General features: G+C 35.6%; 1 protein-coding gene across 1 annotated transcript; it reads right to left on the bottom strand.

The window, feature by feature from the left end:
* Window positions 1-200: 200 nt before the first annotated feature.
* Window positions 201-17,083, bottom strand: ALB (albumin). Its single transcript, XM_047092027.1, has 15 exons — window positions 17,001-17,083; window positions 16,172-16,229; window positions 15,149-15,281; window positions 13,175-13,386; window positions 12,474-12,606; window positions 11,550-11,647; window positions 9,827-9,956; window positions 8,680-8,894; window positions 7,368-7,500; window positions 5,974-6,071; window positions 4,800-4,938; window positions 3,989-4,212; window positions 2,409-2,541; window positions 1,725-1,790; window positions 201-236 (listed from the first exon to the last, which is right to left on the bottom strand). The coding sequence occupies exons 1-14, from the start codon at window positions 17,077-17,079 to the stop codon at window positions 1,749-1,751; spliced, it is 1,827 nt and encodes a 608-aa protein (XP_046947983.1). The 5' UTR covers window positions 17,080-17,083; the 3' UTR covers window positions 201-236; window positions 1,725-1,748.
* Between the last annotated feature and the right edge of the window lie 1,056 nt (window positions 17,084-18,139).

Raw genomic sequence — 18,139 nt, 5'->3', positions numbered from 1 at the left:
GGGACTTGTACAGAACCTACAAAAATTTTCAAGATGGCGATTCATCTGTGAAACATAACAGCCTCGGACAATTATGTTAGATTATTTTCATTTTTTATTAATTACAGCACAGAGAAAAAGGGCAAAATGTTTAAAGAAATGTGTGTTTTCTAGACAGGGTGTTGGTTTTGCACCAACAGAAAAGAAAAACAGATGAATAAGCTCTAGATCTTCATTTCTCTTATTCTCGGGGCAGGCTGAAAAAACAAAAAGACAGATATAAATACTGTTAGTAAAATGGCATGTGTTTGACAAACCTATTCAAGTGAATAGTAAATTGCTTAGATTGCCTTCCTGCAATTTCTACCAATGAAAGCCCTTCAGCCTGTCCTGGACTCTTGATTCTTCTGTTGGGCTGGTGGAGGGGACACACCGATAAGTGTTGTAAAGTCCTCACTTCATCACTGATGTCATAAGCTCCTCAGGCTTCAAGGTCCCAGGTTTCATCATCCCTCCTCAGGGTCACTTACTTAACTCCTGCTTGTTACCTACGTTAATGACCAACAAAACAAGTGCCTTCTCAAAGTAATACCTTTCAGAAGAAATTCTTGCCATTTAGCAATAAAACAAATCACATTTTGAAAAGGTCAAATTTACAGAGATACAAAGTTACTTCCTCATCCGAACGCACAATATGTAGGTATTATCAAGTGGGCAGAGAATAAGTGACAACCAAGTAGAGGTGGTAGACCTTACAGTCAGTTTGGAAAATATGAAAATAAATTCATGTTAGAAAATAGTTGGACAATTTGTTTTAAAAAAAAGGGAGTTGAGGGGTGCCGGGGTGGCTCAGTTGGTTGAGCATCCAACTCTTGATCCCACTCATGATCCCAGGGTGGTGGGACCAAGCCCTCTGTAAGACTCCATGATGAGTGTGGAGCTTGCTTAAGGCTCTCTCTCTCTCTCTCTCCTCTCTCTCTCTCTCTCTATCCCTCTGCCCCTCCTCTGCTTACTCTCTCGGTCTAAAATAAAATGAAATAAATAAATAAATAAATAAATAAATAAATAAATAAATAATTTACAAATTAAAAAAGAGAGTTGATTCTATTTTTTAATTTCCCCCCAAATATTACAACCCAAATCACTGAAACATGTTTATGTTTAAACATTTAAATTTTGAAGTGCACCTTAGTAGCAAATTAATCACTATAAAGTGCAAGTTCACGTACAGTAGATCTATCATATTCTTCAATGAAATTAATTTGTTACTGGGCTATTAGGTTGCACCATGTGAAATCATTACTATGTAATTGGTTTTATCTTTAAAAAATGCATTTGCATATGGTCCAGCCTAATACCTAAGTACCCCACTGCTGAGCCATCATTTGGTTTAGTGATTCTGTCTACTATGTCATAATAGGTCAGAACAGGACAGTGGTTAATTCTCAAGCTTTGGTTTGGATTTTGAATTGTGGCTCCACCTCTCACTAGCTGTGTGGTCCTTGGGTAAATTATGGAAACTATGCTGTGATCTGTGCCTTCATTTTCTCATCTGTGAAATAGGAAAAATAATGGCACTCAATTCAGACAACTATTGTGAGAATTAAATAAATTAATATATATAAAGGTCTTAGAACAGTGATTGGCACTGGCCTATATGGCTCTTGGTAAATAGCAATCTTTGCTATTTTAAAAATAACTATTATAATTACTTTTTTAAAAAAAATAATGCAAAGTATAGTTACCTGAGATGTTGTGATTGTGTTGTTTTAGGCTAAGGCAGCTTGAGTTGTAGCAACAAGTTTTGGACCCTAAATAAAGAAAAATGACAGATTTGGGGAAAATATTAGCATCACTATTAGGATAAAAAATTAACATTTATACAGCCATTTGTGATTACAAACTAATTTTACATGCATCACATTCTTTAATTGCAGTTTAGTACTAGAATATCTACAAGGAAGCTTACTGGCATCCACTGTTCCCAAAGGAATAAAAACATTACTGTCAAGTCATAGAGGGAAACAGTAAATATAAACTTCCCCCATTAACCTGTAAAATCAAACTCAGATTCAACCAAGTTCCAAACCAACATTTTTCAAGAACATGTTTAAATAAATTAGTGTTCTGGCTTCATGCTATCTCTACCAAAGACTTGAGCCTCACAAATATCTATCTATATTCATAAATATCACAACTTTGGAAACAGAACAAATACTGTAAACATTTCCCAATATGCTCCAGTGAGGCAGGAGATAAAACAAAAACAAGAGCTATTTAAGTAATTTTGTTGGGTAATTGTATGTGGAATAAGATTCTGATCCTAAATGTACAGAGTATCCCTAAGATAGATGAAGCCCTAAGCCCTCGCCTGATCGAACATAACAACAAAGGAAATCAGCCATATGAAAATGAAGAAAGTCCAGCACCTCCTCAGCAAAGCAGGCCTCCTTGTCTTCAGCTGCGCAGCACTTGTCTACAAAGCTTCCAAAATCCCCCATGACAGTTTTCAGTTGTTCATCTGTTGCCTTGGGCTTGTGTTTCAACAGCTCAACAAGTGCACTGCATTTGAATGAAAACAAAACAAGAACGATAAAAATCAGAAAAAAGTTTACTCACATAAAGAAAAATGGAGATGGAAGGAGAGTGGGAGATGTAGGCTTCCACTTATGGAATGGGTAAGTCACAGGAATAAAAGATGACAGCTTAGGGAATACAGTCATTGGTATTGTAACAGTGTTGTGTGGTGACAGAGGGGAGCTAGACCTGTGGTGAGGACAGCAGAATGTATAGACTTGTAAAATCACTATGTTGTACACCTGAAACTAATGTAACATTGCATGTCAACTACACTTCAATTTTAAAAAAAAGGAAAAAGAAAAATGGAGATGGTAAAGATAGCTGTATTATTGTTTATAAGTCTTGGAGTGAGGCAATTCTGAGCTTGAGGCCCAGGCTTACCACAATAAGCTTTAATATTCTCATTTGCATAATGAGAATAAAATCTTCCTTCCTAGGGTTGGTGGAAGGATCAAATGAGATAATCAATGTAAATTGCTCAGCACATCTAGTGTCAATAAATCTCAATAAATCAATAGATCTCTTTACCGTAAATGTCTAGAAAGGATAGGTCATTGCATTTTTACATTCTTCACATTTTAGAAGTTATACAATATTGAATAGAATTTTATAGTGATTTAAGAGCTAAAACTGATCCTTAAAAGTTTAATTGTCTTGTTGGACTTCATCTAAAAAGTTTCTAAGAATCTTTATATTTGGTCTGTGAAATTTACTCCATTCAGTTAATACTGGGAAGGCCATCAGTAATAAAACTAATCAAACTTCTGGGAGGTGATGGTTCTCTTTCACTGACATCTGCAGAGATAATAGTACTAGAGAGAGAGTCACATGGGCATGATAAGTTTTGCAATATTACTCATAAATCTATGACTATGATTAGAACCTCGAGAGATGATAGCAACTTTATGGTGCTAAATGTCATGCACTTTTAACTCCTGTGACATCAATAGGGCATCAAGCCTCATTTTTCTATATGGTTTCCACCCAAGTTCCATTCTCAAAAGTTATATCTTGGGGATTTGCCTTGTCTGTTGGCTGCCATAGAACAAACTTAAAATAGCCATTCATGCCTAGAAATAAATTCACCAATTCTTTCTACTAACTAACTTGCTCTTTGCACAAACGTATCAGTTAACTGTTCATCTTTTTCTACTGGACTCATCTTAAAACATTATTCCACTGCAGCTTTTATCCACAAGATTATTCTGAATGATTTGTAGGCAAGATTGTAATATAGAGGTTTTTTGCTAGGAAAACAAAAAGCTATCCATTTTATTCTTGACACTTTAATCAGCTTACTAAGGCCAATACTTAATTAAATACTCTTTTCTAAGGAATATAATCACTGCTTCAGAAAAAGTTACTCATTTCAATTTACAATTCTCACTCTCAAAATGATAAATGCTTACAGTAATGAAACACTACTCACGATTGTTTCTTGATTTGTTTCTCAGCCTCAGGAAGTGTGCATAAATCTGCATGGAAGGTGAATGTTTCAGCACTAAATTCTTTGGGAACATATGTTTCATCGACTTGCAGAGCAGAAAAGCATGGTCGTCTGTTCACCAAGGACTCTGTGCAGCATTTGGTAACTCTCTCGCTCACAGGGGTCTTCTCATGCAACACACACAACCGGTTCAGGACCACGGACAGCTAAAGAACAGGTGGAGGAGCAAAAATTGAAAAAGCATAATAAAAGTTTTCCATGAACCTCTACTTTCCAATGGACGAAAAAACATGTTATATATTAACTAGCAAGACTGAATCCAAGGTTGATTTGAGGTAGCGATTTGCTTATCTTTAAGAACTACAAGTAATAAGAGACTTTTTAAAGTATTTTCTCCTTTAAATATGTCTACATTTTAAGAATTATTCACTTGAGAAAATAATGATTAAAATAATTTGATGTGAGTCCTGAGATATGTGTTGGAGTGGGAAGGAAACAGTCTTATACTTTAAAAAAGACCCCAAAGATTAAGAAAGATTTTTAAATGCCAGGGGAAACATTGAAAACTCATGAAATTTTTTTCAAAACAATTTATCATTTTGGGGATCTTATACAAATTCTCACTGTGATGGCCTGGGTAATATAAGTGGCCAAGTCCTGGCAGCCACTACCACACATATACACACATGTGCATGCAAGCACATGTAGTCCACCCTGCTTCTGAAAGTTAGCTTTGTCAATATCTAACGGCAAAAATTCATCATGCTTAACTTATTGTACTTAAAAGACTCACATAGTCTTCAGCACAGGACAGTCTTTCTGATTCAGGATGCGTACAACACTTGCTGCCCACTTTTCCTAGGCTTCTTGAGACCTCCACGAGAGTTGGAGTTGACACTTGAGGTACTTTCTTGGTGTAACGAACTAAGAGCCTGTAACAAAATAATCCATGTGTTTTCAGCCAGGCAAGAAACTGTCTTTCTCAAACACAGCAGGTCAAACAAAGAACACTTAGCCAAAATCAACAAAATGACTTTCTGTTCATAAAATTATCTCCATATCCAGGTCAGTGGAATAGCATGGGGGAGGACCTTGTCCTGAGTAACTAGGGAAGCCTATCTTTGATTCCACCTGTGTGTATACTCTTAAGAAAGTGACTGACCTTATTAGAATTCGGTGACACTAGTATATTTATTAACTGCTTCTTTCTTTCAATAAAACCTACTGACAGTTTAATATATATCAGCCTTGTGCTAAATTTGAAAGATATGTGTAAATTTTCTCATCTGTAAAATGGGAGAAACTATACCTGACTCAATAGGGATGGTACAAGTATTAAATTAAAATTTTTAAAAAGCATGCAATCAACCTGGCATGATATCTAGCACATAGTAATCATTTACTCAGAATTCCAATCACCACTGAAAGTCATATATGACTGTAATCTACTAAAAGGAAGAGACTATTGTTGTTGTTATCCCTAATACCCATAGTTAGAAGAGTGCTAACATAAATGTCTACTGAATGATGTGTCTCTTCTTGTCTTTACCTCCATAGATAAGGCTCTAGTAGATCAGGACATTTGTCCATCGGCTTTTATATTACTTCTTGAGCTACTATCATTCAAAGCCTACCATTTCCTCCTTTGTAAAGCATCACTGTATTTTGTTTGCCCATAAGCTATTCTTTAACCTTCAAGGGGCATCCTCAGCTCCTATATTCCAAGATGTGGTATTTTCCTTTCCAATCTCAAGAGACCAATTTTTTAAACCACACTCAAACATAGGATTCTCCATCCCATTAACCATTTTCTGTCTCCTCCTCCAGTTTTTCTTGATGGAGAGAGATGAGAAATATATACTGTATTTTCGTGATTAAAATCTCTATGATAAATGGTATCTATATTAAGTTTTAATGAATTACAAATTGATCAAGAAAATAATCAGCCGATAAACAAAAATACATACGCATTTTGGAAGCCATATTCTCCAAGTTTTTCAAAAAGTTCACAGTTTGTTTTGACTAAATTGTGAGGCTCTTCCACAAGAGGTTTAAATTCATCAAACTGAAAGAGAACAGAATTGTGTTGACAGAATTCTACCTTAGGACCATACGAAGGTTGCTTTTCATCCTTCTAGGCAGAAAGAGATCCTTCCACCCTTTGCCCAAAGTCATTAATTAGATCTTTGATGCCAAATCTATTACAATATGTCCAAACTATTTATTTTATTTGGTAAGACTGTATAGTAAAAGGGATTAAGAAACTCAGGCTCTGGTGTGCTACTGCTGGTTTTTGAGCCAGGCCACTTGACCCATTTTCTAACTATGTAACTTTACTTTCCATATCCAAGGTTCAGAACACTTACCTCTACAATAGGGATGGAAAAAAAAAAAAAGAAAAGAAAAGAAAAATAAGAGAAAAAAAAAGAAAAATAAATAAACAAAATGGGGATGAAGATGGTATTCACCTCAGAGAATTGTTCTATAAACCACCTGAGTTAATACAATTAAAACAGTACCTGGAAGATAATAAAAGCTCAATAAATGATGGCTATGACTTTATGTATCATTATCATTAAACCATATCTCTAGTTGGATTCTGAGCTCCCTGAGATAAGAGATTTTACCTTGGTCAAGGACTCCAGTATGGTACCTGGCATAGAGTAGGTTCTTGGTAGAGCAAAAAATGACTTTTCTTTGACTCTGAAGTTTGGAAACCACTGTATATGCCAGGAGTGCTAACTCTCTTAAACATGTTACAATCTGTTGGGGATGGCTAAATATGGCAAAAATCCTCCAGAACAGGTTTTCTCTCCTTACATAAATTCTTGTAAGACAATTCCTAAACTTTTTCCAAAAATTTTGAAAATATTCTAGATGACTAGATCTCACAGTCTTCCTTAAGATGCCAATTCTTTTTTTAAGGAATATAAAACTGTTTATTAACCACTATTTACCAGCCTTTACAATAAAGTAAACAATGTACAGCTGGATAACATTCTAAGACTCTACTTCTTGATATTTGATCAATCTTGGAATCCGGTTAACTATATATCTAAGTTCCTTAATTGACATTAATATTTATCTTATTTTGTTCCCAGGAACACAAAAAAGAAAAAAGCATGGTCAAGGTTTTTTGAAATTAGAGGTTGCACCCTTTAGATCTTTCCCTTCTAGGCTATTCTAAGTCTTATTAGCCATCTATTTTTCCTATAATGTTTAAGAGCACAGAATTAAAGCCATGTCAAGAAAAGATATAAGTTGCACTATTTAACAATTTACATTCTTGCATTATTTTTCTTTCTCATTATGAAGGATCACCAGCCAGACAGCTCCATTTTTTTTCCCTTGAGAAACCTACCACATGGGCATAGCAAGTAGGAGGATCATCGGTGGCACAGCACTTCTCTAGGGTGGCTTCATATTCCTTGGCAAGTCTCAGTAGCAATGAGACAGAGTATTCAGGGTGCCTTCTTGAGTATTCGTACAAAAACCTAATTCAGATGAAAATAAAATAGATTTAATTGGACAAATGAGCAAGACAAATCACCTAACTAGCCTCAAGAGTAACTCATATCCCAAAGATCTGAGTTCGACTAGACCCCATGCAAGGAAGGTTAATGACTAAGAGTCTGGGGTTCAGAACTAAAGCTACCTGCATTCAAATCCTGGCTATGTCACCTATTTTACTATATCACCTTAAGCAACTTATTAAAACTATTACAGACTTGGCTGCCTTCTCTGTAGAATGCAGATAATAACAGCACCTATCTCACAAGGTGGGTTGCAAGAAATGCATGACATAATCAATGCAAAGCATACCCTGTCTGGCACATATTAAATGTTTGATGAGTGACCCCTGTTTTTATTATGTATTTTTTTTATAATTTGGACTATATCTCAAAAAGGTTCTGATAGATAAATAGAGATATATTCTTAATTTTTTCTTTTTCCCCACTGCATGAATAAAATCTTTAATCTTTATGTAAAATACATAGTGCACATTACACTGTTATAATCCAACAACAGAAATGCAAAGTCTAACACCCCACTTACTGACTATATGTAATCATTTATTTTGTCACAGAATTTCATGCTGCCCTGCCATGCTACTGTTATTTCTGGTCTGTTCAACCAAGTATAAAGCAGACTTTATGAACAACCAAACATAAAGCAGATTCCAACTTCTCTTTATATTTTTTTATATAGATAGATAAATGGTAGGTAGATAAATAGATACAGATATACAGAGATATAAAGATGTATTATGTATATTCACACATATATATTGTAGTAAGTTCAAGAAATACTCTTTGAATGAATAATATGTGTATAATTTATGTATATACAAATGTTCCTAGAGGTATTTCCAGAAATATCCCTGAGGAGAAAAGGAATGGAATGGGGGCAAGGATAGAAATTTTTACTACTTCCCTCCTCTTCCCTATTCTCTATTGATTGAGTTTTTACCATAACTATGTATTAGTTTATAATAACTTTTTAAAACTAATTAACTTTTGCAAAAAAAAAACTTAAAAACTAGAAGAGGGAAGGATTAAGAAGTATTGTAGACAACACAGAAATTGTAGCAATGCCAAAGGAAAGCCTAGTATCTCTTCCTGAATCTTGAGACCATAGAAAAGCTATGGAGGGATTATTCTTTATCCACTTACGTGCCCAGGAACACATCCTTTGCCTCCTGATAGTTCTTGCAAACTTCCTTATCTTCAACAAAATCAGCAGCTAACGGGGACAGGTCAGCAGGCAACTCATCTCTTTCCACCTCGCTGATGCAATGGGATTTTTCCAACACAGGCTTACCACAGCATTCCTTCAGCTTAGTGGAGATTGAATCTTGATTTTCACATACATACTTGGCAAGATCCGCCTGTAAGCAGGTTGATAAAAATTTTTCAATGTAAATTGACATCGCTACACTTTCTCCTCAGACCTTTATTATGTTGGCAAAACATCTTTATTGTATTCTAAGACCATACACATACCAACATGCCTTCCATGAACACTTTCAGTCTGTGCTCCCAAGACTAGAGACTCGGATAGAATTACTAAAATATTTCCACTTGATTACAAAAGACAGGTCAGTAACAGGGGCCCATATTGGTTATCATTAATTTTATATTTCTACCACTAAGGCATTTAAAGTTTTAAATTAAAACTCAGTACTATTTTTCCAAATATTTCCCTCAAATTAAGTACAGGCATTTTGAAACCAGATAACTAAATAAAATGTGAGATATTTTTGAAAAACTAGTCAAGACCATAGTCACGGTTTCTATTTACACATGTAAAATATTTGCCTTAAATTTTCCAGAAAGTATCCTGAGAGATTAGGATTCTGGTATTTGGTCATATTTTCAAGTTTGGGGAAAAGAGATCTCATGCTAAATATTTGCATAGTTAACAAAGATGGTTAACTAAGAGAATATAGAGGGCCAAAAAATTACATAATTTCCAAAGATCTCTTTAGCAACTAGCCCTTCTCCAATTCCACCCACCTCCCAAAAAAGTTTTCTTTGAAATCTACCTTTCTACCGGCTGTCCTACTTCAGTGAAAGCCTTTGTTCTCAGAATATGACTGAAAGGGTTACAAATTAGTGAATGCGTTTATCAGATCATTTCATGAGTGAGGTGGCCAGGTTTAAATAAACGACAACAACAAAAAAGTACCATAAGGCAGGCAAAGAATTGAGCAGATTGTGCATAGAAAACAATCTCAACCCACTGTCAGCTTCACCAATAATACTAAGCAAATTCATACTACCAACTGAACCATGTGTGTTACCAAAGAGTATACTTTACCCTGTCATCTGCACATTCAAGCAGGTCACCATGGCAGCATTCCTTGTGGATTTTGGCAAGATCTGTCACTAACTTGGAAATCTCTGCAAAGTCAGCCTTGGGAAATTTCTGGCTCAGACGAGCTACTGACCTAAGAAGAAAATTTCCCATCCAAACATTAATAACATGCAATATTTTATGTGAAATCACTAGGAAAATACTACTTGAACCAAGAAAATTCAGGACAAAACAGCATAAAGAAATAATTTGTAAAATTTGTTGGTTCTTTTTTTTTAATGCTAGTTCTGAACCAGATGGTTATCTTAGGACAAAATATTTCTTTAGGGCAGAATTAGCCATTTTAAGAGTGTGTGTGTTGGATAGAAGTCCAGCCATTCATAAAAACAAAAATCAAGAAGAGATTCTAAAAGAGGCAACATAAGGGACACCAGGCTGGCTCAGCCAGAAGAGTTTGTGACTCTTGATCTCAGTGTTGTAAATTCAAGTCCTGCGCTGGGTGTAGAGATTACTTAAAAATAAAATCTTTAAAACACAAAGTGAAATAAAATAGGCAACATGTGGAGAAGCATCAAGTTTGGAGCCCCGACCTGGTTTCTCAATCTGGCTTTATCACGTATTAGAAGTGGGACCCTAGGCAAGACTCAGCCTCTACCCAGTCACAACAGCATGCTAAATTGCAGGACTGATGTGAGGATTAAGTTAGTTGATCCATGCAAAACATTTTACAAACTGGAACGTGCCATGCAAACTCCTGTTATCTTTTTTTTAATCGAGCTCCCTGACTTCTAAAGGTGTCTGAGAAAAAAGAAATTCATAACTTCTACAAAATGAGGGAATTTTGATTAGGCATACTTTCACCAAGAAATTGATCCAACACAGTGTCTAAACTCTATGACATGTAAAAGGCGAATATCCATATGCCTTCCCAAATCAAGTCAGAGTCTCCTAAATCTGCTCAAAGCTTCTTCTTCCCCCAGACCGATCACAGCCTGTTTAACTGTTTATCATTTCCTGTTGGGGTTGTTTTATTTACTGAGTTAGTTGATTTTGGTGGAGTGGATGGTAGACACAGCAGGCAAAGATAGCTCAAGTGATGGTATCTAGAGAGCTCGCAGAATGTCTATTATTTTCATTCCTCTCCTGTTGCTGTTGATTCATTGTTGACTACCATGTGAGGGATAGGGGAGAGGGGATTTCTCTTGGCTTAGAAACTGAAGAATGTTCCTTCAACCAGTGAAGTAATATAAAAACAGAGGCCCAGACAAAAACAAGAGATTCACAACAGAGCTGAAGCTATAAGAAAATGAATACTAACCTCGATGGCTAAATTTAATTATCAGAACATAAAAGGACAAATATTTCCACATAATGGATGGGGAGGGTGGGTTAAATTAAGTAGAAGACACTGACTACTGCTCTGTAAAAATACTGGATCATTAGAAAGGGATCTTTAGTTTTTATAAATAAGTGGGAGATTAGATACCTTAAAGACAAAAAAAGATACCCTCTAAATTCTTTGACGACTTAGAAAAAATATGATAAAAAAAATTATGAGGAATTGTCACTGATGTTCTGATTTTCACTGCTGTTAATTTCTGCCTTTTAAACAACCGAAAAGATGCGTGTGAAAGCATCACATAAGGTGCCACATAAATGTACATTTTTGTCATCTGAACCATAATCATCTACATCATTACAAAGATTCAAACTAAGTTTAAAATACCATGCTTTGAAAGCTCTTTCTCCGAATTTTTGGAGGCTGGCACACTTGAGTCTCTCTTTGGCGGATGAAGCCAGTACTTTTTCTCTCAAAGCATCAACCTGCAAAAAAGAAATGATTTGGGAAAAATTAGAAAAGGAAAATTCTACGCAAAACACCCCTTCATAAGTTCAGATGAGACTGTGCCACATGGAATTTTAAAGAGATCATTTACACCTAAATTCCCAAGTGTTTACTATTGGCAAATAATTATTTTGCTATGGAGGAGGAGGACAATCAGTCTGGTCATAGCGTAAGCCTCTAGGTGGTTAAGAACCAGCATGGAGGCTTCGCCAGGGAAAAGGGACCTGAAGGGAAATGTGGAGGCACAGAGTACACTAATATCCCAGGGAATACAATTTTTCTGACTTCTTAATTTCACTTACAATTGATCTCAACCCCTCCTCCACCAACTCTCACAACATCAATAAGCTCCTTAGAGAATACAGTCCATAATAAATATTTATGGAATGGGTGAATAAACCCAGCCTTCTAGAGGCAGTTGAATTCTCGGCTTCGAATTCCCTACCCAGTAGAAAAAAGGCTCGTGAAAAGATTAACAAAACTGTGACCCCTTGCTGTGCAGTTTTACAGATGAGTTTCTGTATGTCACTGTAGTGACCCACGCCATAAAAGATGCAGGATATTTAGACACATACACAGTGATTTCCTCTATCAGATCCACCATGGCAAATCTGAGAAGGAGGAATGAGGAGGTCATAGGTCTTCAAAGAGGGTGAAAGATCTTTGGGGGAGTTAAGAGCGAGGGAGGCTTTTCTGTCCATGTAAAGAAGTTTGTATCAGAGACAGGCGTTCCCTAAATCTAGCCATATGATGTGCAAAGTCTGAGGTTTGGTTATGAGTTGGCCCTCCTGTTCTGAGGAATACCTTTGGTGTCAGGCAGGCAGCTTTATCTGCAGCTTCGCAGCATTCTGTAAAAACTCCTTTGTATTCTTCGGCGTAGTAAAGGAGTTCTGGGGCATAAAAGTAAGGATGTCTTCTGGCAATTTCATATAAGTATCTACATGTTTAAAAAGAAAAACAGGCAGTCATGTTTCTGCAGCAAACAATATTACAGGAACAATTGTAATCAACAATCTCATCTAATTTACCAGTTAATCTCAATTTGCACACGATGACCTTGACTTTGTCATTCTGTAAGTCCGTGAAAAGGCTAAACTTATACATATAAATTATATATATATTTATATACGTATAAAATTTTATATATATGTACACACATATACCCACACACATGTATAAAATGGTTAAATTTTGGTAATATAATGTTTTTGACTAAAAATCAGCTCTGAGAATAAATATATATCTTCATAATATTTTAACAGACCTCAATCTCAGTTTTTTATACAGAGCATGTCCTGTTTTAATGAACTCTAAAAGATCTTTGATAACATTTTTTATCATGGAGAATTTTGTAGTATCAAATATAACTTCTTTGAAAATTATCATTAGAATGAAAGCTTCTAAGCCTTAATGCTGAAAATGTTTTTTATGGTAGCAATTGTTATCATAAGCCTTGATCTATTTCTTAATGTTTCATTTTGCAGCATAAAAATCTTATTACTTACTTTCCCAGGAACCTCTGTTCATTTTCGTGGAAGGCAGTGCACATGGCATCAGCCTCTGGGGTCACCAGCTGACCGAAGCCGGGATTGTCATCTTTGTGCTGCAGGAAGCATTCGTTTCTCTCAGGTTCTTTTTTCTCACAGCAATCAGCCATCTCACCATACTTGTCGCGAAGAGAGGCAACTGTACACAGTTTATCTCCAAAGAGTTCGTGCTAAATGGAAGAGAGCAGACTTCAAATCATGGGGAGGTACTTTGTTTTCTTTGCACCCAAAGAGCAGTCTAAAAAGTTTCATGTATCGGTAAACCTTGGTTAGGAAACCATGTAAATTTAACATCCACTTTTTTCCTCAGGTGTAGATAGTTTCCCAGGATTTGACCATCTATGTAATTTTTGCAAGAATTAGCCATCACATGATTACTGACAGTGAATAAAAAGGAAAGGCAACAAGACAATCAATGGCTTTAAGGAATGAACATTGCTCCTATTTCTACAGGCTACAAGCTAGAAGAGCTAATAAAAATATCAAGGGAAAATAGTCTTCTAAGTAGTAGGTGAATTCACATGAGGAAAGAAAGTACTCAGAGTTCTGAGTACTCAAGTTCTCATTTGATCTGCTCTTTTCTGAGGGTCCAGCTTTTAAGTAGATGCCATTCAAAAACTGAAGAGTAACACAATTTACTGTTTATTAATTATTATATGAAAATATAGATCTTTTTTATTCTAGAAACATTTGTCTCAAAACACATTCCATTAAATGTATTCTTTCTGTCCCCCTTAATTTTTATCATGAAAGTAATTGGAACTCCAGGGAAAATAAACTGCTGAAGACAGAATTAATTTGCAAAGCAAATATATTTCTAGAAGTCATATTTAAGTCCTAAGATCATGTTAAAAATATTGAGTTAAAGTACCGATTCTACCTGGAGGGGAAGATACATGGAAAGAAGGAAGTAAGAGAAGGGAAGCCTTCACTGATAAATAAAAACTGACCTTGCCCCCAGCAAGGTATATACAGATTGAATGGGGAAAGAAACAAACCTTTCCCTGTATTGAAGACCTACCTAGAAATACCACAAGTTCTAAGTTCTTCAAAATGAATAAATGCCCTGATTGTTTATTGTATGTAAAAATATGACTATCCCTAAAATGAGGACTATATACTTATACTATCATTTTACCCAAGTGACAAAATTGACACAGAAATCAGATGAGTGCCTTCTGAAGATAAAAAACATGCTCTCACTATTAGCCTCTATGATAGAAAGCACACTTCAGATTTTAAAAAGAGACTTTTACAAATAACGAATTTCCATTTAAATACACTATCACTGAAGAAGAAATAGAAATTGGCGATGAAAAAGAATGAAATCTTGCCATTTGCAACAACGTGGATGGAACTGGAGGGTATTATGCTAAGCAAAATAAGTCAGAGAAAGACAGGTATCATATGATTTCACTCATATGTGGAATTTGAGAAACTCAACAGATGAACATAGGGGAACGGAAGGTAAAAGAAGATAAAAACAGAGAGGGAGGCAAACTGTAAAAGACTCTTAAATACAGAGAACAAAGTGAGGGTTGATGGAGGGGAGGGGAGTGGGGGGATGGGTTAAATTCGTGATGGACATTACCAAGGCCACTTTTCAGGATGAGCACTGGGTGTCATATGTAAGAGAGAAATCACTGGGTTCTACTCCTGAAGCCAAGACTACACTATATGTTAATTAGCTTGAAAACAAATAATAAAGAAACAAATAAACTATCACTATTGTGTGTGGTCTTAATAAAGAAATGTTTTTAAACCTCTGGCTGTAGCTAGAACATCTCTATTGTAGAAGAAACAAAAGCTAGCCTTGCTTTTGAGACTTGCTTACAAAGGAATAATTGAGGAAACTAAACTTGGATTTTTTCCTTTGAAATTATCAGGATTACCGAAAAGAAGAAATGATAGTCAAAATCAGAATGTACTTACAAGTGACTTTTCACAGTTGGCTGCTGACTGGTCAGCCACACATCCTTTTGCGAACTCAGTTACTTCATTCACTAATTTTACATGATCTTCAAATGGACACTGCTGGAGATACTGAGAAAAGGCAACCAGTACCCTGAAACAAAGGACATAGAAACATGAAACACGGTGAAATTTTAATATAAAGTAGTTTGCTATGCTAAACAACAAATCGTGTATCTGTATATGTTCTGTATTATATACAACTTACTATTAGCCAGAAAGTCTATCCACATCAGCTATTATCTGAAGCCATATGTGGCTGTCTAAGCAAAGAAGGCATGTATTTATGCCATGTTTAAATAGATGTGCACGCATGTCAGCAGATGCACAAACAGAGCAGGCAAGCAAACTGTATTCTAAATAAGTCTAATTATGAGGACTAGGGACATTACATAGGCCCTTTGTCTATTTAAAACACGCACGCGCGCGCGCACACACACACACACACACACACACACACACACACACGTCTCTCATTTAATCAGACTGTAGCATGAAATTGACCTTTAAAAAATAAACTATTTTCTCACTTTTTATTAGATTAAATAATATTAAAATGGTCTCAAGAGCCACAGACCTATTTGCTAGGTAAAGGAATTTAGTAAGTGAGCAGCAAAAGAAACCATATACTAAAGTCTTTCCCACCATGCAGGTTATGTAAGCATTCCAGAGGTACACTGTCCCATATAAGTGGCCAGTAGCCACATGTGACTGTATAGACTTAAATAAATTAAAATTAAATGCAACTTAAATTTTTGATCCTCAGTTGCACTTGCCACATTTAACATATTCAGTAGCCTCATGTGGCCAGTGGCTACCATATTGAACAGCACTGATATGAAATATTTCCGTCAATGCACAAAATTCTATTGGATAGTATTGTTCTAGAGCCTGGACTCTGATGATATGGGAATATAAGGTCTTTAGAATAATAACCAACTCTATTAGAAACTTTCAATTTGACTCTTCAATATCTTAACTTACAGGCCTCTGAAATGTTCTTCTCCCAAATCATTGAACCGATGAGCAATCTCACTCTGTTCTGAAAAGGAGAAAAGAAAAAAAAAGGTTTACATTCTGAAGAAAACAACTTAGTTACAATGTTACTTTTTGTGTTTCTCTCCATGCGAATTAGATAGTCATTTGCTCCAAAACCTTGGCCTCTGATCCCTACAGAAAATCTGAGGATGATGGTGAACTATTTGTTCTGAACTAAAATGGAAGAGTTATTCTATCACCAAAGATACTATTTGAAAAATCATGAAAATTGTTAAATATTTATAGCTTTATATTCAAACTTGGATAAGATCTAATGCTCCTGCAGTGTCCATTAAAAGCTACTGAGAGGACAGTCTGAAATGAAAAATATAAATTCTGTTTATAAGATTAACAACACAGGTTTTGAGTTTTGTTTCTGTTTTGGGATTTTTTCATATCTATATCTATCTATCTATCTATCTATCTATCTATCTATCTATCTATATCTCAACGTGCAGTACCTAGGCCTTTGGGAATGTGGAGCTATGAATTCTAACATTAAACTATATTCTGTGAAGTTGAAGTCACTCTCGGCTCCTTCATGTGCAGAAGGAAATTACAGCTACTAAACAATTCTCACCATTTTTTTCACCTAGGATGTTAGAAATATATTAATAAGATAACTTCCTAAGGGATCACAAATATAAAATACCATCACAGTCTGGAAATAAATGCTAACGGAAAACACTTCTTTAAAGATGCAGGGTTTTCTAAAACCATTCTTTTACTAGGAAAATAAAACAAAGGTTGAATAATAGGAAAATAGAATTCTTACGTGCTTCTCGACGAGTCACGCCCCTGGAATAAGCAGAGCTAAAGAGGAAGAGGAGGGAAATAAAGGTTACCCACTTCATTGTGCCAAAGGCTTGTGGGGTTGATAGAAGAGAAAAGGTAGGACGAACAGAGGGAAATTAGCACTAATATACTTCTTTAACCAATAATTGTAGATTATTAACCAGACTCATCTTGGTATTTCATTGGCCCCCAACTGATTACAAAATTCATATTATTCTTGCCAAAAAAAAAATCGTTTGACTAAATCCATTGCGTATGTTTGCCATCTGGAACTGTTTTTTCCACAAGACCTTGTCAATTCATTAGTTATGTAAAACATCAAGTTTTACATAAGACTTTAAACGATTTGTCCCTATTATTCATTACCATGTTCTTTATTTGTGATTTACCATTTGAATATTTTAATTTTTAATATGTGCAAAATTCTAACCAGACCGATGACTTAAATTAGAAATTAAGACTTACTAAAAGAGCTAAGCTTTGAACTGTATCTATTACTAACTCCAGCTATGTTTTTATCATCAAGTAATGAAAAATTTGCGCGCGCGCACACACACACACACACACACATACACACACACACACACACAAGAGGGCTTCCATGTCATTCTCATTCTCCTGAAATGTTCTGTCTAAAAAAAAGTTGATGTTACCTCAGATGCAAGCTAAGAAAAAGCCACAGCCACAATAGCAACTAAAGTGGATGTCCAGGTCTACATTCTTATCCCAGCTCTGGTCCACAAATGATTCAGGTCCTGTGGCAGGATATTTAGATGCATTGTAGGCATATCTCATAGAATTTTCAGTTAAGGAGACATGGGGAAGAAAATGGGCACAGTGACAGTAATGACAATCTCTGCCATAAAAATATACACAGGGCAGGTTGAGCCTTGATTAAACCTCTAGAAGTTATAAGAATCTTAAACCTTCACCAGGGATCACATTCTTTCCATCCCTGCTTCACACTTTTTTCCTTTCTTCCTTTTAATAAAAAAAGTCACATGTTCTTCTTTAATGTTATTTTCATTTCAAAACAAATTTAACATTATGTCTGAAAACAAAGCAAACATGACTCTTCCCACCCAAGATTCTGATCTCTAGCTGTGAAGGGCTGTTCTA

This window comes from Lynx rufus, unplaced genomic scaffold, assembly GCF_022079265.1.
Source record: "Lynx rufus isolate CCGP_SWC_20201006 ecotype Redwood Valley unplaced genomic scaffold, mLynRuf1.p SCAF_3, whole genome shotgun sequence".
NCBI classification, from domain to species: domain Eukaryota; kingdom Metazoa; phylum Chordata; class Mammalia; order Carnivora; family Felidae; genus Lynx; species Lynx rufus.
Note: the sequence above shows the minus strand (reverse complement) of the source record. Positions and strands in the feature narration are given on the sequence as shown.